Source organism: Oncorhynchus mykiss, chromosome 18, assembly GCF_013265735.2.
Source record: "Oncorhynchus mykiss isolate Arlee chromosome 18, USDA_OmykA_1.1, whole genome shotgun sequence".
In the NCBI taxonomy this organism is placed as follows: Eukaryota; Metazoa; Chordata; class Actinopteri; order Salmoniformes; family Salmonidae; genus Oncorhynchus; species Oncorhynchus mykiss.
In genome coordinates, this window is record NC_048582.1 from 38223790 (window position 1) to 38248127 (window position 24338).

General features: G+C 44.4%; 1 protein-coding gene across 5 annotated transcripts in view; it reads left to right on the forward strand.

Moving 5' to 3' along the window:
• The window catches only part of LOC110496159 (microtubule-actin cross-linking factor 1), a 273689-nt gene that overhangs the window by 16147 nt on the left and 233204 nt on the right, over window positions 1–24338 (forward strand). The window contains exon 1 of one of the 5 annotated variants that reach the window (XM_036952700.1): window positions 4937–5769. The exons of 3 other annotated variants lie outside the window; for them this stretch is intronic. In XM_036952700.1, the coding sequence (XP_036808595.1) occupies window positions 5652–5769 (118 nt within the window). In that variant the 5' untranslated portion in view covers window positions 4937–5651. Of the gene's footprint in view, window positions 1–4936; window positions 5770–24338 lie in introns of those variants that run through there. One more of the 5 variants, XM_036952703.1, reaches the window with a different exon arrangement.

Consider the following 24338-nt stretch of genomic DNA (forward strand, 5'->3'; position numbering starts at 1 on the left):
GAGAACCCAAGCCAAGGGGCTATATGTATTCACAATAGACCTGATTCAATATTTTGCCATAAAAGGTGCTTTGCAACATGAGCGACAAATTAGCCACTTAGCGGGCTAAATCAGTGCGTAGAAAAATGCAATCGGCTAAAATGTTGAAACTGGGTTGCTGTAGAGAGGCAACATGCCTCATAGTGTGTGTGTGTGCATGTCTCGTACGCCTCATTCACTCTGCAGCTGGACTCAGCGTGCTAAAACAAAGATGACTAGCGCATTTCATCATGTTTCATCAGTGCTTCTTTTATCGTGCAGGGTCAGATAGAAAGTTGTAGTTGGCACCAATGACCACTAGATGGGGATATAATGGGAAAATAATGATTTGGTCCCTGTCTAAAGATCCTGGCAGACTTGTCTTTAGGCAGGGTTTCCCAAACTCGGTCCACTCAGGGTGCACTCAGTGGGGGCCCCAGGACCGAGTTTGGGAAACTGCCTTGAGGTCAGTGCCTTCAGAAAGTATTCACACCCCATGACTTTTTCCACATTTTGTTGTGTTACAAAGTGGGATTAAAATGGTTTTAATTGTCTTTTTTTTAATCAATGATCTACACAAAATACTCATGTCAAAATGGAAGTTATTATTAAGAATTTATAGAAAATAAAACATATCTTTATTAAAATCAAATCAAATCAAATTTTATTTGTCACATACACATGGTTAGCAGATGTTAATGCGAGTGTAGCGAAATGCTTGTGCTTCTAGTTCCGACAATGCAGTAATAACAAGTAATCTAACTAACAATTCCAAAACTACTGTCTTGTACACAGTGTAAGGGGATAAAGAATATGTACATAAGGATATATGAATGAGTGATGGTACAGAGCAGCATAGGCAAGATACAGTAGATGGTATCGGGTACAGTATGTACAAATGAGATGAGTATGTAAACAAAGTGGCATAGTATAGTATAAAGTGGCTAGTGATACATGTATTACATAAGGATACCGTCGATGATATAGAGTACAGTATATACGTATGCATATGAGATGAATAATGTAGGGTAAGTAACATTTATATAAGGTAGCATTGTTTAAAGCAAGAGTCACTTGTTAGATGTTAGAATCACCTTTGGCAGCAATTACAGCTGTGAGTTGTTCTGGTTAAGTCTCTGAGAGCTTTGCACACCTGGATTCTACAATATTTTCCCATTATTATAAAAAAAAATATTCAAGCTATGTCAAGTTGGTTGTTGATCATTGCTAGACAGCCAAATCTTGCCATAGATTTTCAAGTCGATTTAAGTCCAAAATATAACTAGGCCGGCCACTCAGGAACTTTCAATGTCATTTTGTTTAGCAACTCCAGTGTATATTTGGCCTTGAGTTTTAGGTAATTACCCTACTGAAAGGTGAATTTGTCTCCCAGTGTCTGTTGGAAAGCAGACTGAACCAAGTTTTCCTTTAGGATTTTGCCTGCACTAAGCTCTTTCTGTATATTTTTATCCTAAAAAACTCCTTAGTCCTTGCAGATGACAAGCATACCCATAACATGATGCAGCCACCAACATACTTGAAAATATGAAGAGTGGTACTCAGTGATGTGTTGTGTTGGATTTGCCCCAAACATAACGCTTTGTATTCAGGATTAAAAGGTTATTTCTTTGCAGTATTACTTCAGTGCATTAATTGCAAGTAGGATGCATGTTTTGGAATATTTTTTATTCTGTACAGGCTTCCTTCTTTTCACTCTGTACTTTATGTTAGTATTGTAGAGTAGCTACAATGTTGTTGATCCAACCTCAGTTTCTCATATTTACATGTACGTCATTTAGCAGACACTCTTATCCAGGGCAACTTACAGTAGTGAGTGCATGTATTTCATACTTTTTTTTCTCTGTACTGGTCCCCCGTGGGAATCAAACACACAACCCTGGTGTTGCAAGCGCCATGCTCTACCAAGTGAGCTATTAAACTCTATAACTGCTTTAAAGTCACCATTGGCCTCATGGTGATATCCCTGAGCGGTTTGCTTTCTCTCTGAGTTAGGAAGGGCTCCTGTATCTTTGCAGTGACTGGGTGTATTGATACACCATCCAAAGTGTAATTAATAACTTCACCATGCTCAAAGAGATATTCAATGTCTGCTTCTTTTATTTTTTTTACCCATCTACCAATAGGTGCCCTTCTTTGCAAATCAGTGGAAAACCTCCCTGGTTTTTGTGCTTGAATCTGTGCTTGAAATTCACTGCTCGACTGAGGGACCTTACAGATAATTGTATGTGTGGAATACAGAGATGCGGTAGTCATTTAAAAATCATGTTAAACACTTTTATTGCACACAGAGTGCATGCAACTTATTATGTGACTTGTTAAACACATGTATACTCCTGAACTTATTTAGGCTTGTCATAACAAAAGGGTTGAATACTTATTGACTCAAGACATTTCAGCTTTTCATTTTTTATTAATTTGTAAACATTTCTAAAAACATAATTCCACTTTGACATTATGGGGTATTGTGTGTATTTGGCCTTCAGTAGGTAATTACCCTACTGAAAGGTGAATTTGTCTCCCAGTCTCTGAGAGTTTTCCTCTAGGATTTTGCCTGCACTTAGCTCTATTCCGTTTATTTTCTTATCCTAAAAACATAATTCCACCTCGACATTATGGGGTATTGTGTATAGATCAGTGACACAAAATCTCAATTTAAAACATTTTAAATTCATGCAGTTACACAACAAAATGTGGAAAAAGTCAAAGGTGTGAATACTTTCTGAAGGCACTATGTGATTGGTGGGATATCCTATGTCTCGACTATATCAGCTATTCTTATTATCTGATGATGGTAAAGATAGTTCTGGTCACGGAGGGAATCTTATTAGACAGTAATGTATGTCAAACCGTTTGGGGTGAACCCATGTTCATCTGGAAGGATTATGCTCGGTGTCTGTATGCTAAAGTACAGGAGCTATCAATGAATAGCCGACATACAAGAAGAGGAAACACTATACAACTGCAGCCGTAAAATGATAACAGTGTCCAAGCAGTCAGTGGATCTACCGATGTCCCGTAAACTGAATGTCATCCGAGTCACGTCACCCTCCTTGAGGTCATTCCCATCACTATTACCTCTTCCTCTACTCTTTACATATATATTACTGTATCATATGTCTGTTTTGGTGGTGATCCGTGTGTGTGTGTTTACAGTGTGTGTGTGTGTTTACAGTATGTGTGTGTGTGACTGTCTATGTGTGTGTGTGGGTTTACAGTATGTGTGTGTGTGTTTGTGAGTTTACAGTATGTGTGTGGGTTTACAGTATGTGTGTGTGTGACTGTCTATGTGTGTGTATGGGTTTACAGTATGTGTGTGTGTGTGACTGTCTGTGTATGTGTGCACTGCTGCGGTAGCCAATGGACGGTCAACGACAACATCTGGCTGTCATGCTTTGCATTCATTTGCCAAACTCTAGACTCAGTCAGTGCGACTCAACTCAGTGTGTGGTGTCTGTGTGCTTGCCAGGTCTGACGGCTGAAGGTCTACACTGTGTGGGTTTGTATTCATACAAAGCCTTCATGACTGGATCATTGGATGTGTGAGTGTGTTTGGAAAGAGAGAAGTGTGGGTGGTGGGGGGGGGGGGGGGGGGGGGGGGGGGGGTGACAAAGAGAAACTGACAAGACATATGTCTGAGTAAAAAGAATGAGAGAAAGAAAATATCTCCATGGAGTTGCTCTGAATAATTTCATGGGGAAGTTAGCATCACTTTATTTCTCTCCATTTCTTTCTCCCTCTTTGCCTCACTTCCTACATTTTGGGGACCAAAATAAATCTTTCTTATCCCTATTTATTTAGTAATGTTCTTGTATTCCATAATATTCAGACTGAACGAATCCGTTGCGGATGGATTATAAACGTTGATTTTCCACTAGTCATGTCTGCATTATCCACAGTACTGAGGAAATGCTGATGATGCATAACAGCTCCTGGCTACGGAGAGATGATGTCCGGTTGATGTCAGGTCAGGCTAGGAAGCACTATGACAGTATGGTATTGGTCAGGGTAAGGCTGGGCTTGGAGAAAGCTATGGTGGGTATCCCTCTACTGACGCATTTGTCTGGACTTCTGAGATCCTCGTACACACAGACGTCTCCTGCCCCGCCCATAGGCCTACTACACACAGACTCCCATCTTATGGACGGCGGACACAAACACACGTCGGTCTCACCTGTCTTGATTCCCTTACCTCTTGTCGATGGAAAAGGCTACTGTGAACATGCCATTCACTGATTATACTGGGCTATAGACGAGCCACTTATAGGATTAGGTCTATGGGATGTTATGGATCTTGATCACCTGACATTATATATGAGGACAATGGATCCAGCCCATTGATGTCTATTGATGTTTTTGTGTGTTCATTGAATAATTGGCTTCACCTGTATGTCCTGGTGTGGCACCCTGACACATAATGTGCGGTGGTAGCTGTGCAGCCAGCCCCCTCATTGTGTGCCCTTATTTTTCTGGAATGGAGTGACCTAAATGACGATCTTGATTTTAGTCTCCATGCAAGAAGTGAGAGATTGAGGAAATACAGCACATTCATTTAAACTGTTGTGATGGGTGTGGATTGTGGTTGGAACAGTGGACCTTTAAAGGGCTCAACTGGCATGGCATTACATTACATTGCCGTTAGATGGCGGGTTCAGCCCAAGACAAAAGCAACTATCCTCAAAGCTGATTACTGGACACGCCATCTTTTTGAGTAAAAGGAAGTGCCATTACACCGGTCCGGATACCACCGAGGGGCGCTCCAACACTACTTTACGCACATGTCTGCCACCGCAGCCATCTATTGACCTATAGCGATACATTTCCTCTGGTGTAGGTTTCTGGCATGGCCGGTAGAGAGGGATGGATGACAGCCACTCCAGGGAGAATATAGAAACCTGAGAGGGAGGAAGAGAGGCAGGCGGAGAGTCGCAGCACACAAGCCGTGACTTTATAGAAGCGGCCATTGTGCTGGGAAGAAGCATTCAGAGACGCTAAAGCGGTTTCATTGAATAAAGACATCGACAAAAAAGGGGATATACGAACCGGCGTCCAGATACAATTTCAGTGGAGCCTCTCTTCTGATTTCGGAAGGAGCCAGCCCACTACGATCCCGACTTGCCATTACGCAGACACGCTTCAGGGGCGCGCTCACGCACGCACATAAAAAAAATATTCGCCGGGTAGGAAGGTAGCTGAAGGGGTTGAGTTCAAAAGAAGACGGCGAACGATGCTCCTGCTGTTGTGGTTTGGCGGACACATTGGACAATAATGGGTCGATAAATTAAATATCAGTAGGCTATAACGTTCACATAGACAGACATTTATTTTTATATAGGATAAAACCAAGGTTGGAGCTTTCTGTAGCCTATATTTTTTCTTCTTCACATATTGCATGCAAACTGGGGATGACTGGACTTGTCAAGTGAGCCGCTTCACGTTTGTTTCAACCAACCAATTAATTGGCCTCGCGAATTGCTACATTTATAAGCAAACACCGGAGAGGAGCAGCACATCCACCGTGGCTTTCAAAGCTAAACGGATTTGACAGCTGCGTTGGCGAGGAGAGGACCCGGATCCACCGTCCTGGATTACTGCGGTAGTGGGCCATTCGGCTGATGGCCACCGGTAACAGAGGCACCATGGCCGGCTTCATCCCGGGTTTACTGCCGACCAACCATTCCCAGGAAAAGGAATTCGCCCAGGCGTACGAAGATGTTCTGGAGAGATACAAAGGTAAAGAACAAGAATAAATTAGTTGGGCCCTGGCCTGAGTTGATCTACGGCGGGACTATGTCATTATCTTGATTGTTTCATTGTTTACGTTTTTGATGAATAGGCTACACTCGCAGCGCAACTTTCTGTTTCTTTGAGTCAAACCAGCTGCGTGCGTTTCAAGTCTGATCTTGTTGTTATATTGTGGCATCCAGACGCCAAAGATCGCTGGCATGGGACTTCATAAACCTGCTAACGTCAAGGAATGTACCCACATGACGTGCACTATTGTGCATTGAGATTGTTCCCAGGACGCGAAAATAGTGCATAATAGTTAGTTCCACAGTTTCTCCCCCTTGGTTGCACACATTTAAAACAAGATTATTAGTTTTAATAACTAAAATGCTACATAGCCTGAAACCAACCCAGTTTTTGGACCTGCTCCACCATGTTTACCACCAGCATCGAGACTTGCTGTTTCATAATCCCTATGACAGGGCCGCTTTAAAAATGAATGCCTCTACTGAAATTGACCGTGATGGATGCAGGGAGGGGAGGAGGGGTTGATAGCAATTGACGTTGGCGACATCTGTGAGGCCTGGGCCCAGATGAAAGGCTGGTCCTTTTTAAATTATTGATTATTGTAATGAAATGCGACTCTGTTGGGGGTCAGAGTAGTGTGTGTGTGTGATAGGGAGAGCACAAGTAATTAGTAGTTTTATGTCAAGAATGCATGTAATATATCAGTGTGTCGTTCAGCCATTAGGTTTTGGCATTGCGTTAATAAATGAGTATTTGGTAACATTGTTATAATCAGTGGGGCTGGGCAACAACCATTACCGCGCCGGCATGAACACAGACAGACAGACGGACATGTTAATTCAGAGTGGATGCGTTTCTGTGAGCAAACTAAAAGACTGCAGAAATTAATTGCCCACAAGTATAACTCCATTTGCCGATAGCGATTAGAGTAGTTGCCAATGCCACACACGACATGTTGTTTCATGTTGATAAATGTAAGTGAATTATTTAACTGACAAGGCAATATATTTTTGACACATAGTCAACACCTCACAGCCAGTGCACTGAACTGTGGCTACAATTTTGAACTTGTTTTTAGCCTACATTGCAACCAAACATGTAACAGTTGAGTCACACTGATAGCTAAACTTCCTTGTCATTACTTCCAATAAGGACACGGTTTCCCCTAAAAATAGTCATTGGTGTGGGGCAAGGGCCCTGAAGTAACGAGTAGTAGAATCCTCCTTGGGGACCAAGGCCCTCAGTCTACCCAGAACCATTAGATGCTTGACTTTCTATACCAAAGGTAGCGTACACAATAGAACACACACACTGTATAGAGGTCATAAAGCTTTGTGTTTCCTGTCCCTACTGGGGGGGGGGGGGGGGGGGGGGTCTGACTGCAGAAGTGGTCAATGAACTTGACCCTATGGCCCCTTTCACACCCGTGTGTGATGGGCTTTTCAACTGCATGTCACTTGTGGCAGTTGCATGAAGAAAGGAGTGGGAAATGTGAACTCAGTCAGTCGGGTGCTGACGGCATCGCTTGACTGTAATTGGATGAGGCTATATGGTACCATTTTTAAATCATTCAGTGGTGTGTTTCACTGTGTCGTTCTTCAGGGAGTCGACGGGTTCTCGATAACAATTGACAGGATATCCAGTAAGTGGCTGGCTGAGCACAAGGAAAAAGCACAGGGATGTGAAACATGAAAATGGACACCCACACGTGTGGCTTGAGAGTGAGTGGACACTGGACAGGCATACACCACTGAGACCAGGTGGCCCAAGACTGACACCAGTTTCAGGGGCTAGCTAAAACTAACAGACAGGAACCCCCCCTCCCCCTGTATTCCTTAGCCTAAATGGAAAATACCAGACTGTCTGTATGTGCAGTTCAACAAGACAGGTCCACAACCTCCCAGACCTGAGGGCTTTCCGTCCATCCAGGCCTGTTGTTGCCGCCTATGAATTTGCCCGCTCGCCTGCCAACTCACGGCAGCTCGGTGCTATGACTTTGCATTTAGTTACCACAGCTACCAGTAGCCTGGGAATGACCAGGGACCACACGCTACGATATCACCATACCTAGGTGCCGATACGGTATGTATTGCGTTTCGATATTGCGATTTGATTTTCCAAACGTATTACCCCATCCACATCACTACTAGCTAGACTCTGTTGGTTGTTGTTACCCTTGAAGCAGACATGGAGTGAGGGATGGACAGTAAGGGATCCCTCCCTGTAGCCTTTTCATCCCACAGTCCTCATATTGTTACACACACACACACAGTACATTTACACTTTTGGACTCTCACACTTCACAGAATGCGACACTCGCGCACACACCCCCACATGTGCTTCACACAGATTTGAACTTGCACAGTCCCACGCTCACACATACTGTGCACATTCTGACGGCGTCAGCGAGCGGGAACTGACAGAAGAGTATCAGGAAATGTTTTGTGTTTCCCCTCTGGAGCTGTGCTGAAGCTGGTGTCCACAACTGAATTATAACCTTTATGGCATACAAGGAAGTGACCGGTCGTTCGAGGCCTGTTCTGTCCTGTCTCTCCGATCCGCCACACGCAGAGACATGTACAGTACCTTGTGTGTCTTTCCACTGCTTCATTAAACTCTTATCTACGCGGTGCTTTGAATATTATGGTGTCCTGTGAAAACGGATGCCGCCGTCAGTTCAGCTGGCTGGACTTGAATTAGGGGTGAATTGGGGGGAACAGTCTGGGGGGGAAAAGAGGCTGTAACTTAACATTCGATTTGTAACCGACTGGAGTGCGGAATGTTCCAAATGGTTCCGTCATGGGTTTTGGTTATTGAAACTGTTACCTCCCCTGGTATTGGGACTGACTGAATATGCGCTGGAATGAGGGGAGGGAGAGGTGGAACTGAGGCAGACGAATGAATGATTTGGATAGAGGGGTTGGATCGTTACAGCTGGATTCCTGCTGGACACTGCCCCACAGCCATTTTCTTGCACTCGCTCTCCTCTCTTACACAAAGTCGTCCTCACATACCAGTTATTTTGCCATCAGTCTCTGTCTCTCAGTGGAATGAACTCCCTGTTCTCAGCAATCTCTCTCTAGACTCTTCCTCCTCAGGGCTCATTGCATAACTGATCTCCAGCTGATTTTTGGAAACTGTGTGTAATGAACAGTGCTGACCCTCCCTCCTCTAACACAGCACAGGGCCCGCATTCATAACTGTAAGACTGTGTGTCTGTAAACGGGGCCTGATTTTAAACAGAGATGGCTGACTGTGGCTTCCCCACAGCTGAGTCCAAATGTTGTCTGAATGTTAATGCAATGCTGGCTGGAGGCTGTGGTGTCTCCTGGAGTCATTATTGAAATGTCTCGGTCAGTTTTTTTTTCTTTTCTTTATGTTGGAAATACAATCTTTCAAGGTTGGCTGGAATGAACCCGCTGCTGTGTGTGGTATATTTTTAGGCAAGAGGGGGTCAACCATACACATCTAGGCACTTAATAGGCTCCTGCACATGTATACTCCAATAGGGTGTGTGTGTCCACTCTCTGCGGGACCCTTGGAGCGGTGCGTTGAGTAGAAGAGATAATGAGGCTCCAGCAGGCCAGAGAAGCAGAGAGAGGGGCTCTAATGTGACCTCTGGACTGCTCCTGTCACACACACACACACACACACACACACACACACACACACACACACACACACACACACACACACACACTGCAGCAGCAGCACTCCTCTATGCCAGCACATGTGTTTGTGATGTGAGTGGAGGGGGATGTGTATGTATCAAATGGAGGGGGTAGAGATGTCAAGATGAAGGGAGACTGGGTGGGAGAGAGGGGGAGGGAGAGAGAGACCTGTTAATGAATTAATCATGGAGTCCTATGCTAAAAGCACTATGTGGGGGACTGTGGCCTGGAGAGCATTGATTTCAGATGGATGCACAGGAGAGCCACTCTGCATGTCTGTCCCTAGCAACACACCACACAGTACTGGTGTTCCCCTCCCCGACCCCAGAGCTCTACTTACATCATCTGTCTGGTTTGTCTGTTTGTGACAAGACGCAGCATTAGCGTAGGTGTTCAGCGGAATAAAGATGAGGTAAGCTATAGAGGAATGATAATATACTTTGCAGGTCTTAATACGGGGATTACCTTATGTTCTCTCTCCTATTTCTTTTCACTGCAGATGTGCAGGGGCTGCAAAGCAGCTAAGAGAGAACTGCTCTCACAAAGGGCTCCCAGTTTCTCCCTATATTCCTCCCTTTCATTCCCTCTGTCCCTCTGTCCCTCTGTCCCTCTGTCCCTCTGTCCCTCTGTCCCTCTGTCCCTCTGTGACTTGGATAGGAGCCAGATGAGGTGCTGCAAAGCAGCTATGACGAGGCTACGTCTCTCAAAAAAAACCTCCAGTCTCTCCATTTCTCTCTTTCATCATCTCTCTTCCTCTACCCCCTCCCCCTCTTTCTGGTCGGGAGGAAGGCAGTTTGCGTGGCAACTCTACACCTCCTCCACACCCCTCCTGACATGCTATCCATCCGTCTCCATCCTGGAGGAGTCGACTGCTAGCTATCCCTAGACTGTAGTCCAAGGAGAGGGGGATTGGAGGAGGAGACCGTGGTTAAAAGAGGGAACGGTTTACTTCCTGCCGCCTGTCCCGTCACACCATCGAGACTTTGGATGCACACAGGACTAAGTGCATCCAGACTGTGCTTTCTCTGTGCGTGTTGAGTAGGCCTATCCCAGGACACCTCCATTCTATGTGACTAAGAGTTGTGAGACCCTGCTGGTCAATGGCCTGTGACTGGAGGTGTTGGTCCCAGGAAGAATCTCACTCTTGACTCCTCCAGCTTGTGACTCTTAGCTGATCCAGCCATGACAGGACAGTAAGTAATCTAGCACGGCCACCGTGACGTCAAAGGTCACACTGTTGTTAGGTCCTATATGCGTACACGCACGCACACACTGCATGTGAACGAACACACACACAGAAATAATCTATTGAGAGTATGAGGGGGAAATCCCAGCAAAATTAATTTGAACGCTGGACCAATAGGAGATGCTGTATCTATCCAGTATTGCACGTTTCAGACTGAGGGTTCTTGCCGTTCCGTGATGGGGCCTGTTAGTCTTTTCGCAGTGTGTTTGCAGTCTGAGCCTGTCTCTGTGTGGATGTTTCTACTCTGTGTGTGTGTCTGTCTGTCTGTCTGTCTGTCTGAATGCTTTCGGTGTGGGGAAGATTTACCATTCATATCAGTCCCAATGGTTAATATGTGGTGATCCCGAAGGGGCGTCCCACAGACAGACCTCCCGCAGAGACAGCCCTAATCTCATTCATCCACTTTACCACACAGCAGCATCTCCCTATGAAAAGTCAGCCAGGATACCCCCACCCCCCCACCCCCCACTGACTGGGGCGCAGTGGAACGGCCCACTACTTCTTAGCATTCCTCTGCTTGATGGGGCACCTTCCATTTACTCCACTAGCCTAATCGGAGGGGTGATTGTGACATCATGCCCTCAACATGGAGAGAAGAATGCATCACATAGGTATAACATGTGGGGATCTTTGTATGGGCATACTTCCCTGACTATAATATGTAGTAGTTTTCCTTTATAGAGATGCAGTATGTGGTTATTTATTTTAACCGGTGCTTTTATCCAAAGTGTATAAGCCACTTTTTTATTTGATAGTTAATACATATTTTCAGTATGTGGTACTCAAACCTGCAACTTTTAGTGTATCATGCAACCAAATGAGCTTTAGGAACCTTTTTGGCTACCTTGTGTTGCAGCCTATACCATGAATGTGGACATTATGAACAATTTGCCTCTTGTCGACCTTCGATAATAGCCCATCCTACACTACATTCCAGTGGTTTTGTGCACCTGCTGTTGACTCAAATGCCCAAATCAGGTTGTTGTGTATGAGCTTCCTGCTTTTTGTTGTGAGGTTAAAGTGCCCCCCCCCCCCCCACACACACACCTTCCTCCCCCTTGTTTCAAAAGTTGTGTGAAAGGTTCCCTTGCAATGTTATGAGTCTTCAATAGGCAGGTTTCCATTGACCCATCCTTTGTCACACAAAAAAGTCCTTGCGACATGAGTGATGGAAACGGCAGGTATAGGAGACCTTTTCAAAAGGTCAACAACATTTTTATCTGTTCGACGGGTGGACTTTCTCTTTTGTCAAACTTTCTTTATTGCGACAAATGATGGAAACCCGTTTTTCCTAATAAATGAATACCGAATCATTGTGAAGGTACGTGACGTCACCGAGTAACTATAAAGCACCATTCCACACTTAATTCAAAATCAATTTTTTTGTTGTTCAACTATAAAAATGGTTTCTTTACAGGACAGGGATTGTCCTGACTTTCAAGAACGCCTGAATTGCTTCGCCTTCCTTTTCTGGTTGCAAGTTTCACCTTTCAATTATTTCACATCTACAGGTGTGCAAGTATCACCATGACACGGACTGTGGCGATGCTTTGGCACATGAGAATTCTAAGAATATGGCAAATATGAGTCAATTATAAATGGGAACATGGCTCGTGATTTTGATTGAAAACCTTTTATTACTCATTTTAGAAATGGAAGGACTTCAGCTTTTTTATTGGCTTTACATGGTCATAGAAAAACATGTGCAGTATCACCGGAAAACCCCTCGTGCGTACGGTAGTAGGATATCAGTGAGAACGTGAAGAATTCAGTAGTCGCCCCTCACTCCTTGATAAAGCGTTCATCATGCCATTGCTATGAGGGAACTGCTCTCCTTTGGTATGCTCGTAGACTGTGTTCAGAGACGCGGTTGGTGGTCTTCTTTCACTCGCTCCACTCTTCTTCATCCTCGTCATGTCTGATTACCTTTGGAGTGGCCGCCTTTTTGTCTTTCCCCTCTCATCCTCCCTTTTTTTTTCTCACCCTCCCTTCCCCCTCCTCGCCTTCGCTCGTCTGGCATTCTCTGTCTAGGTCTCATCTCTTTATCGGTGTCTCTCGCTCTCTCTCGTCCTGCTCTTCCCCTCTCTCTCTTCCTGCTCTCGGTCTCTCCATGTCTTTACTAGGTTGGTAGTGGTAATCTGTTGTGGGCTCCAGCTTTGTTAACAAGCTTTGCTCCTAATTGAGAGACTCTAAAATGATCAGCCTGCAGGCAGTGATTTCTAAGCCTGTGTGTGTGTGTGTCTCTGGGTTTGTCTTTGTAATCAAATCAAAGTTTATTTGTCATGTGCGCCGAATACAGTGAAATGCTTACTTACAGGCTCTAACCAACAGTGCAGAAAAGGTATTCGGTGAACAATAGGTGAGTAAAGAAATAAAAACAACAGTAGCGAGGCTAAAGATATGGTTAAAGTGACTATGCATTTATGATGAATAGAGAGTAGCTGTAGCGTAAAAGAGGGGGTGGTGGGACACAATGCAGATAGCCCGGTTAGCCAATGTGCAGGGGCACTGGTTGATTGGGCCAATTGAGGTAGTATGTACATGAATGTATAGTTAGTGACTACACATATATATGATAAACAGAGAGTAGCAGCAGTGTAAAAGAGGGGTTGGGGGGTGGCACACAATGCAAATAGTCTGGGTAGCAATTTGATTACCTGTTCAGGAGTCTTATGACTTGGGGGTAAAAACTGTTGAGAAGACTTTTTGTCCAAGACTTGGCACTCCGGTACTGCTTGCCATGCGGCAGTAGAGAGAACAGTCTGACTGGGGTGGCTGGGGTCTTTGACAATTTTAGGGACTTTCTCTGACACTTCCTGGTGTAGAGGTCCTGGATGGCAGGCAGCTTGGCCCCAGTGATGTACTGGGCCGTATGCACTACCCTCTGCAAGTGTCTGCAACTGTAGAACCTTTTGAGGATCTCAGGACCCATGCCAAATCTTTTTAGTTTCCTGAGGAGGAATAGGCTTTGTAGTGCCCTCTTCACGACTGTCTTGGTGTGTTTGGACCATTCTAGTTTGTTGGTGATGTGGACACCAAGGAACTTGAAGCTCTCAACCTGCCTCGTTGATGAGAATGGGGGCGTGCTCGGTCCTCCTTTTCCTGTAGTCCACAATCATCTCCTTAGTCTTGGTTACGTTGAGGGATAGGTTGTTATTCTGGCACCACCCGGCCAGGTCTCTGACCACCTCCCTGTAGGCTGTTTCGTTGTTGTCGGTGATCAGGCTGTTGTGCCATCGGCAAACTTAATGATGGTGTTGGAGTCGTGCCTGGCCATGCAGTTGTTGGTGAACAGGGAGTACAGGAGGGGACTGAGCACACACCCCTGAGGGGCTCCAGTGTTGAGGATCAGCGTGGCAGATGTGTTGTTACCTACAATACCACCTGGGGGTGGCCCATCAGGAAGTCCAAGATCCAGTTGCAGAGGGAGGTGTTTATTCCCAGGATCCTTAGCTTAGTGATGAGCTTTGAGGGTACTATGGTGTTGAACGCTGAGGTGTAGTCGATGAAGCCAGTGGCTGATGTGGTGTTTTCCTCAATGCCATCGGAAGAATCCCGGAACATGTTCCAGTCTGTGATGGCAAAACAGTCCTGTAGTTTAGCATCTGCTACATCTGACCACTTTTTTTATAGACAGAGTCACTGGTGATTCCTGCTTTCATTTTTGCTCGTAAGCAGGAATCAGGAAGATAGAATTGTGGTCAGATTTACCAAATGATGGCTGCTTATAATTTGGTGGCTGCTTATATTTTTCCTGTTTCACACGTGAACAATTGAATGAGACCCCTCTCAGTGGGGTCACGGCCAGGGTCTGCCATTATCAACGGCAACCCTGGAGCAATTAAAATGTTACATGTTTTGTCACATACGCCAGATAGGTGCAGTGAAATGTGTTTTACAGGGTCAGCCATAGTAGTAAGGGTTAAGTGCCTTGCTCAAGGGCACATTGACAGATGTGATTTCGCCCTGTCGGCTCAAGGATTCGAACTCGTAACCTTTCGGTTACTGGCCCAATGCGCTAAACGCTAGGCTACCTGCCGCCATGTGCCTGTGTGCGTGCAAATATCTGCTTGCCACCACTCGTACATGCCATGTCCTGACGATTTTAATTGATTTTATAGCCCCTGTCAGCACAATACCGGTGAATCATTTTCCATCGTAAAAAAAAAAAAAAAGTTATCTTCAAGGGCCTTTAATTTGTTATAAAGCAATGGTACATTGATAGATTGAAGACGACCTCCCTTTTATAAACTGGTAATTCATCTCTGGAATTTTATATTGGATATTAGATTTGTATCACTCACATGTTTATCTCTAAAACCTGACCTTTCTTTGTTAATCTAGGTCTTATAAAATACTAATTCAATTTGTTTTCTCTACTTTAGCATCAGATGATATAAAAGATATGCGAGACATATTGATGTGAGGTCCTCAAGGTGACTTTGTTTGCCTTAAATATCTTCCACTTAACTTTTCTGTTTTTCTGTTGCAAGTCCGGCCCACATGCAGCATGCTTTCCAAACAAAGTTGCCTGCTCGCCTTGGGGCCGAAGTGAAATAATCATGTCTTTTGTTGATAGATATTTAAATCACAGCTAGCCTAGGCCCAAACCCAAATGGGCTCAAGGCATGCAAATAAACAGTTAAATCATTCATCATAATGGAATGTTGTTATTATTATTATTATATACTTGAGATAAAATGCCACAAAGCATGAAACATTAAGGCAAAGTTTCTACAATATGTTTGATTTAGGCATAATAATTCCTCCAGTTCTGTGGAGTAGTGGTTCCCAAACTTTTAATAGTCCCGTACCGCTTCAAACATTCAACCTCCAGCTGCGTACCCTCTCTACGCTAGCGTCCCCCCTCAACAACAGCCAGTGAAATTGCAGGGCGCCAAATTCAAAACCACAGAAATCCCATCATTAAAATTCCTCAAACATACCAATGGCCATACAGCCATTTTCCAACCAAAGAGATGAGTCACAAAAAGCAGAAATGGAGAAAAAATTAATCACTCATAGGACTTCATGTTACACAATACATGTATGTTTTGTTAGATAAAGTTCATATTTGTATTTAAAAATCTCAGTTTACATTGGCCCGTTATGGTCAGAAATGCATTGTCTCAAACAAACATCCGGTGAAAGTGCAGAGAGCCACATCAAATTACAGAAATACTCATCATAAACATTGATGAACGATACAAGTGTTAAACATACGAATAAAGATACATTTCTCCTTAATGCAACCGCTCTGTCAGATTTCGAAAAGGCTTTACGGAGAAAGCACACTTTGCAATTATGTTAGGTCCGCACCTCGCCACAGAAACCCATAGAGCCATTTTCCAACCAAGGAGAGTGTCACAAAAGTCAGAAATGGCATTAAAATGAATCACTTACCTTTGATCTTCATCTGGTGGCACTCCCAGGTCTCCATGTTAAATGTTTGTTTTGTTCGGTAATGTCCCTCTATGACCAAATACCTCCTTTGTTTGTGCGTTTTGTTCAGTAATCCGAATGCTTAAGGCGCGTGCACTAAGTTCAGACGAAAAGTTTTGTAAAAAGTACAATAAAAATTAGTAGAAACATCCCAAACGATGTTTAAAATCATTTGTCTGAAATAATCAATAATATTTCAGCCGGGCAAAAGCTTCGTCAATAGGAAAGGAGAAACAAGAAAGGCGCGTTCCCAATCAGCATGGCTGATGAATGGAAATTTCCACTGGCCACTGATTGAAAGTGCTGTATCGCCCTCATTTTTCAGAGTAAAAGCCTGAAACAACGCCTAAAGACTGGCCACATGTAGAGGAAGCCATAGAGACTGAACTGGGTCCCAAGTCTTTGTATGGTGGATACGCTTTCAATGGAAAAACAGCCTTTCAAAATAACAGTACTTCCTGGTTGGATTTTCCTCTGGTTTTCGCCTGTCATATCAGTTCTGTTATACTCACAGACATTATTTTAACAGTTTTGGAAACTTTAGTTTTCTATCCAAATCTATTAATTATATGCATATCTTCTTGGCCTGAGTAGCAGGCAGTTTAATTTGGGCACACTTTTCATCCAAAATTCCAAATGCTACCCCCTGCAGTTAAACATAATGAGTTTTTGTCACAACCCGGCTCGTGGGAAGTGACAAAGCTCTTATAGGACCAGGGCACAAATAATAATAATAATAATAATAATATCAATAATTTTGCTCTTCATTTAGTCATCTTACATATAAAACCTTATTTGTTCATCGAAAATTGTGAATATCTCACCACAGGTTAATGAGAAGGGTGTGTTTGAAAGGATGCACATAACTCTGCAATGTTGTATTGGAGAGTCTGTCTTAAATCATTTTCCACATACAGTCTGTGCCTGTATATAGTTTTCATGCTAGTGAGGGCTGAGAATCTGCTCTCACATAGGTTTGTGGTTGCTAAGGGCATCAGTGTCTTAACAGCACGAATAATTTGCCCATGGCAGGATACTCTGAGCACAGCTCAATCCAGAAATCTGGCAGTGGCTTCTGATTTTAAATTCAATTTTCACAGAAACATTTGTTGCAATTTCGATGAGGCTCTCTTGTTCAGATATTGGTAAGTGGACTGAAGGCAGGGCATGAAAGAGAGAACAAATCCAGTTTTGTGTCATCCGTTTCGGGAAAGTACCTGCATAATTGCACACCCAACTCACTCACTCACTCAGGTGCTTCGCTTTATCACATTTGACATTGTCCGTAAGCTTGAGTTCATTTGCGCACAAAAAAATCATACAATGATGGAAAAGACCTGTGTGATGTCCTTGTTAATGCAGACAGAGAAGAGCTCCTTCTTAATCATAGCCTCAATTTTGTCCCACACATTGAATATAGTTGCGGAGAGTCCCTGTAATCCTAGATTCAGATCATTCATCACCCAGGTAGGCCAGTCGTGTGAGAAACTTGTCATCATGCAAGCGGTCCGACAAGTGAAAATGATGGTCAGTAAAGAACTTTAAGCTCGTCTCGCAATTCAAAAAAACTTGTCAATACTTTGCCCCTTGATAACCAGCGCACTTCTGTAGGTTGTAAAAGCATTGCATGGTCGCTGCCCATATCATTGCATGGTGCAGAAAATACACGAGAGTTCAGGGGCCTTGCTTTAATAAAGTGAATCATTTTCACTGTAGTTTCCAAAACGTCTTTCAAGCTGTCAGGCATTCCCTTGGCAGCAAGAGCCTCTTGGTGGATACTAGTGTGCACAAGTGGCGTTGGGGGCAACTGCTAGCACGCGCGTTACCACTCCACTATGTCTCACTGTCATAGCTTTTGCGCCATCAGTACAGATACCAACACATCTTGACCACCAGCTCACCATATAAAACGCTTCTAGCCCCTTCTTATTAATGTTATCTGTTGCTTTTATACATGTCTTACTACTCGAAAGTCGTCTTAATTCTCGCTCAATCTCCCGTGGCTTTTTTTTTCATATTGGCATGTCTGCGCAAGAGTGAAGGTTTCATTGAGTTGTGAGAGAGTACTTTTGCACATATAACACACTGTGGCTGAGGAAAGGCACTACTCCCAATATATAAATGAAACTCAAATCAATGTAGTTCTCATCATATTTGCACCTTTTCGATGGTCCAACCTCCCTGTCTGTTCGGTGCTTTCCAGAGTAAGGGGGCAGTAGCTCTTTGGCTGCATCAGATTCCCAACTGTCAGTGTCCAAGCTAGCTGGGCTAACAACACATGTAGAATTACCTGATGCTAGCATTGGATGTGCTCGTGGAAGCAGAACAACTTGTGTTGTCGACAGGTGCAGGTGTAGTACTGCTGGTAGTAGCAGTACTACCAGTAGAGCTGCTATGTGTCTCTATGGATGCGGGCCTTACTTTTTTAAAACCATTTATCCATTTCGAGCAAACGGAATGAGCAGCAGCTACATACGGACCGTTAGTGGAATTCCCGCGAGAGAGTAACGGTTAATGTGATTGGATGTTAATTATTTGACTAGGCTACCTGTATTTGACATTGTTTAATTTCGCTGAACACTAGTTGGTTTAATTTTATTTTGGGTAGTGAAACGAGGCTACTGAGGTGGGGGGGGGGGGGACTCACCCAAATGTGTAGGCCCGTAGGAAAATTTAAATGCACAGTTAAAAAAAACAAAACAAGTGAATCTCATTTTGTATTTGGCGTACACCAGTTTGGGAATACCTGCTGTAGAGGATAATACTAATTGGATATTCTTTTTGGCAGTACAACTATCATCTTCACACTGGGTTTAGTGAAGTCAAAGAGGGTGAAACAGTGAGACAAGGGACACATTTAGTACAGTGCGCTCCAGACAGAATCCCGGAGTGTTGAAAGGAAGAAGGGATGTTTTGAAAGTGTTGAATGAGGAGGAGGGAAGAGGATCTGATTTGGAAGCTCATTCCCGGATTACAGAGGGGGGGGGGGGTGATGACTGGAAGATTTAGTGAGACTGCAAAATGACTCCCTAATTACAGGAAAAGGATGTGAGAGAGATAAGGAAAATGGAGAAGGTAGACGAGGGGAGAAGGAGCGAATGAATGGACTCTAGTTTTGAGTGGAGTAGCTTGCAGGTTTGGGAGAATTGGGGCAAATTTCATTCCGCTCCTTTCAGGAAAGGTGTAAAGCTGATAAAGGGAATAGGCAATGTTTAATATTGAATGATTGAGTTGCAGTACTTCTCCTTATCAGCACCTTATCTCCCCTACCTCTACCTACCTGTAGGTTAAGCATTTATGAGCACATTTGCAGAGCATTTTACTACTAAGGAACTTAAACTGTAATCCCTTTCAAAACAGAGTGAGTATTCTAAAGGACATCTCCTTTTTAATGTTCAGGTCTCAACTGTGTGCTCATAATGAACGGCTGTGGTTTAGATATGACCAACTTAGCCGCTAAGTGGTGGTGATGGAACCATGGCTGACTCATCCGACAGTGGACGTAGTGATGGATTGCACCACTTTACCTGCCTGTCTGCATTTGCTACTACTGCTCTGTAAGCAAATGGTTCGAGAGTAGGTAGTATAGAACTGCATGCCCATGCAAACATTGTATTTGTGTGTCAGAGTCCATCTGTTGGGGTGGGTCCATTTCTGCCCCCCTCTCTAATCACCCAGTTTGGCCCACAGAGCCGGGAGTGCAGTATAGCGCTCTGTGCCACGCTGGGTGCCCACCAGGCTGTGTTGTTTTAAGCAGGTCTGCATGGCATCATATCGTCTGCTCAGATCCTTCAAATAGGCATTCTACCTCCTGTCTTTCTTCTCTCGCTCTTTTATCTCTCTCTTTTAAAGACATTTTTTTTTACTAAGAGGAGTGAGAATTAATTAGAGATGCTGATGGAAAGACAGTTGGAGGAGCCAAGGTTCAGGGTGAGCTGCTACTGGCAGATAGACAGAGGCTATAAAGGCCATGGGGAATCAGGGTCACAGCAGAGCAGCACACACACATGGTCCTGCTCAATGGCAGCTGAAGGAGAGGGATTTGAATGACAGACCGACCTATATCGCTGGGCTATTAGCTAACAATTGTAAGCTCGAGATGTATTAGCATTTAGCTACGTTTTTAAATAATGCTAACTAAAATCCCTTTAGGCGGCTTTGTTTTCTTTTAATGGAAGGACCTATGAATATAATCTGGTGTTTCTTTTTTCACTTTAAAATGTACGCCAAGCAAAAACAATTGAACAAGGACTACTTTTAACAATTTCCACAGAATGTACAAAAGCAAATTCAGTGGAAGAACTTCGGTAACGGACTTCACAGTAAAATCTCCCTCAAGTTTTTATGCGAACAAGTTTCCCCAAAGCTCTGTTTTTAAATATATACTCTGAATTTAGCTTCAAAGATGTCTGCAGAAAGAATGGGGTGTCAGCAGAGTAGGGTTCAGTACATTACAATCTACTGCACTATTGTATTGGAATGTACTCTACTCACTGTACTTTGCTGTCATCCAAACTTGTTAAACGTAAGTCTATGATGGGTTCCAGATATGGTCTGGTCCATCAGGATGTCCGGTGTCGGTCGGTGCTCAGTGGGTGAGGATGCTGGCTAAAGTAAATGGAAGGGGTGGGGCTCATGATAGGGGTCAGTAAGAGGGGGAAAGGCAGAGGTTGTCCAGACTGTTTAACACACTCTTGCTTTGACCACCAGATGACAGAAAGAGAAAGAACACAGTTATCAGCTGAACTTAACAGTGTACCAGTTGGGGGAGGTAATTCATCAACAAAATTGATATCAGCACTTCTGATAAAGTCTTAAGTTCCTTTTTCAGTCTGTTTATCCAGAAATCACAGCCTTTACCTATGCCTAATGTTTAAGATGGATTTAAAAACATATATTCCTTCTTTCCCACAAAAATACATTTTCAGGTTTCATTTGACATGCTCCTATAAACTTCCCATGTTGGTGCTCTGGTCCTTTTACATGGAAATGCCCTGTAGCATTAAAAGCCCCCCCATCTGCAACCGGAGGAGTAGTGGGAAAGGGGGGGGGCACTTCACTCCTCCAGGTTAGCTGGTCTCCCCGTCTGCCACCCCTCTTTATAATCCCCCTCTCTCTCATTCCTCCCTCCCTACCTAATCTGTCGTTCCCTTACTCTGCCACTCCCTCTTTTAATCCACGCATTTTAATCAGCCCTCTAAAACAATACCATGCCGAGAGGCAGGATGGAAAGGTGAACCCAGCACTTCTAGGTGTGAGGGGCTAGCAGGGGGATGAGGGAGGAGAAAAGGAGATAGGTGGGGATGGAATGATGAAGTGAGAGAGGTAGAGGATGTGGTATGGGTTGGAGAAAAGACTGAGGAGATGGGAATGGAGGGAGGAGGTGTAGTAAAGTCCTCTGTTGGTGACGCTCCCATCAGGAGGAGGATCAATGAGCTCTGTAGCCTGGCTGGGATGAGGTGTGTGTGTGTGTGTGCGCACATGCGTGGTATGTGTGAGTAAGTGGTAGAGCCTTGTTCTCCAAATATGATCATATTTTTCAAGTAGGCACATTTGTCTTTTTTTTGTGCATGCTTTGTTTCAGGTTGATCATGTTTGTACTTTGTCTTGTCAGCACAGGGACAGAGTGCTGTATAGATGGTGCTTTTTTAAAGATTCTGTGAATCTATGCAGAAGTGTGATTGAGTAACTTTCAGAAGCATGTCTTTAGCCCTTTATACACTGCTCAAAAAAATAAAGGGAACACTAAAATAGCACATCCTAGATCTGAATGAATGAAATATTCTTATTAAATACTTGTTTCTTTACATAGTTGAATGTGCTGACAACAGAATCACACAAATTATCAATGGAAATCAAATTTATCAACCCATGGAGGTCTGGATTTGTGTGGCCTCCACGTGCCTCTGGCAAGCACATGGAGGGCTGTGCGGCCCCCCAAAGAAATGCCACCCCACACCATGACTGACCCACCGCCAAACCGGTCATGCTGGAGGATGTTGCAGGCAGCAGAACGTTCTCCACGGCGTCTCCAGACTGTCACGTCTGTCACGTGTGCTCAGTGTGAACCTGCTTTCATCTGTGAAGAGCACAAGGCGCCAGTGGCGAATATCCCAATCTTGGTGTTCTCTTGCAAATGCCAAACGTCCTGCACGGTGTTGGGCTGTAAGCACAACCCCCACCTGTGGACGTCGGGCCCTCATACCACCCTCATGGAGTCTGTTTCTGACCGTTTGAGCAGACACATGCACATTTGTGGCCTGCTGGAGGTCATTTTGCAGGACTCTGGCAGTGCTCCTCCTGCTCCTCCTTGCACAAAGGCGGAGGTAGCGGTCCTGCTGCTGGGTTGTTGCCCTCCTACGGCCTCCTCCACGTCTCCTGATGTACTGGCCTTTCTCCTGGTAGCGCCTCCATGCTCTGGACACTACGCTGACAGACACAGCAAACCTTCTTGCCACAGCTCGCAATGATGTGCCATCCTGGATGAGCTGCACTACCTGAGCCACTTGTGTGGGTTGTAGACTCCTTCTCATGCTACCACTAGAGTGAAAGCACCGTCAGCATTCAAAAGTGACAAAAACAGCAGCAAGGAAGCATAGGAACTGAGAAGTGGTCTGGTCACCCCCTGCAGAACCACTCCTTTATTGGGTGTGTCTTGCTAATTGCCTATAATTTCCACCTGTTGTCTATTCCATTTGCACAACAGCATGGGAAATTTATTGTCAATCAGTGTTGCTTCCTAAGTGGACAGTTTGATTTCACAAGTGTGATTGACTTGGAGTTACATTGTGTTGTTTAAGTGTTCCCTTTATTTTTTTGAGCAGTGTATATGCAAACGGCATCTGGTATTTCCAGGAGTGTCTTAGAGTGCGTTTGTGTGTGTGTGTCAGACCTGCATGAGTACAGTGACTGTTGTGTGCTAGCAGGCCTCAGTCATGCAAGCGGTGACACAGCACGACAGTGAGAGACGCAGGGCTGGGGAAACATTCCTGAAGTGACAGGGAGGGAGGAGAGGAAGTGGAAGCCATGTTCTACCGGTCTTAAAGATGCAGTGTCTGGAGTGGAACTAAAACGAAACACTGTCTATCCGGGCAGGCAGACACACTCTGCACACAAACAGGCTTAATGTGCAGACTGCTCATGAGCAAAACACACACAAACCGCCACTTCACATGATACAGCTTCCACAGCTTAGTCAAATGATCCTCCGTGTAGATCTTCCCAAAAGCCATGTTTACAGTGCAGCTACGCTGATGACTGGAACCACTGTCGGACCGTTCCCTCCATGCAGAGTCTATCACAGAACTGACCCGACAGCTCTTTTTGCTTCTGTTTATGGCCCAGTTTTATCCTCCGTTCCATTGCAATGATAACTAAATGAATGCCAGTACAATATCTCTGCTGTCAATTGGGAAAGAATTGACTTGTGGTGACGACGAGGATAAGGACTAGGAGAAAGAGAAGGATGGAATGATGAACTTGAGAAACGGCAGGGTTGGAGAAACCTCTTTTGCGACGTAATCTGAGAACGTAGAGGGAGAATCGAGCCCTTCATCTTTATATCCCACACTGCTAGGATAACAGGTGTGGGCCACATGCTTCAAATAAAACATGTTTAAAAAAAACGCTCAAACGGGGCCGTGCGTCTGTGAGCCCAAATCTGTGCATTGTTTGCATCAGGAAGCACTCAAGGATCTGTGCGTTCTGGCACGTGGTGGCGTGGGATGTGTTTTTCAACCCTCCACCCTCAAATCGGTTGTTTCATCAACATTCCCCCCCCCCCCCCCCCCCCCCCGTCTAGTGTTCTCTTTATCACCTTGTGTCATAACATTTTCTAAATCCTATTGAGTCTGGAGTCTTATTTACTTCATCGGAGAAACCGACGTGGCTGGGCGTCGTACTGCTAGCCGCTAGGCTAACCTCTGGCTAACACAGACCACTGGGTCTTCGGTCTCCTTTTTAAAAATGGCTCTGAATATTGATTCAGTTTGGCTGTAACAGACTGTCCTTATTTCAGTGGCTGTCTGTATGTGGGTGTCTAAAAACTAGGTCAGTTCGTGGTGGTAAATTTGCCTGTCAGTGATTTTGGTTAGCCTACATTTTATTATATGAAGTCCTACGGGTAACTGCCAAAATAAAGGTGAACACTTGAGCAAATGAGGGATACAAAGTCTGTTGAAAGTAGGTGC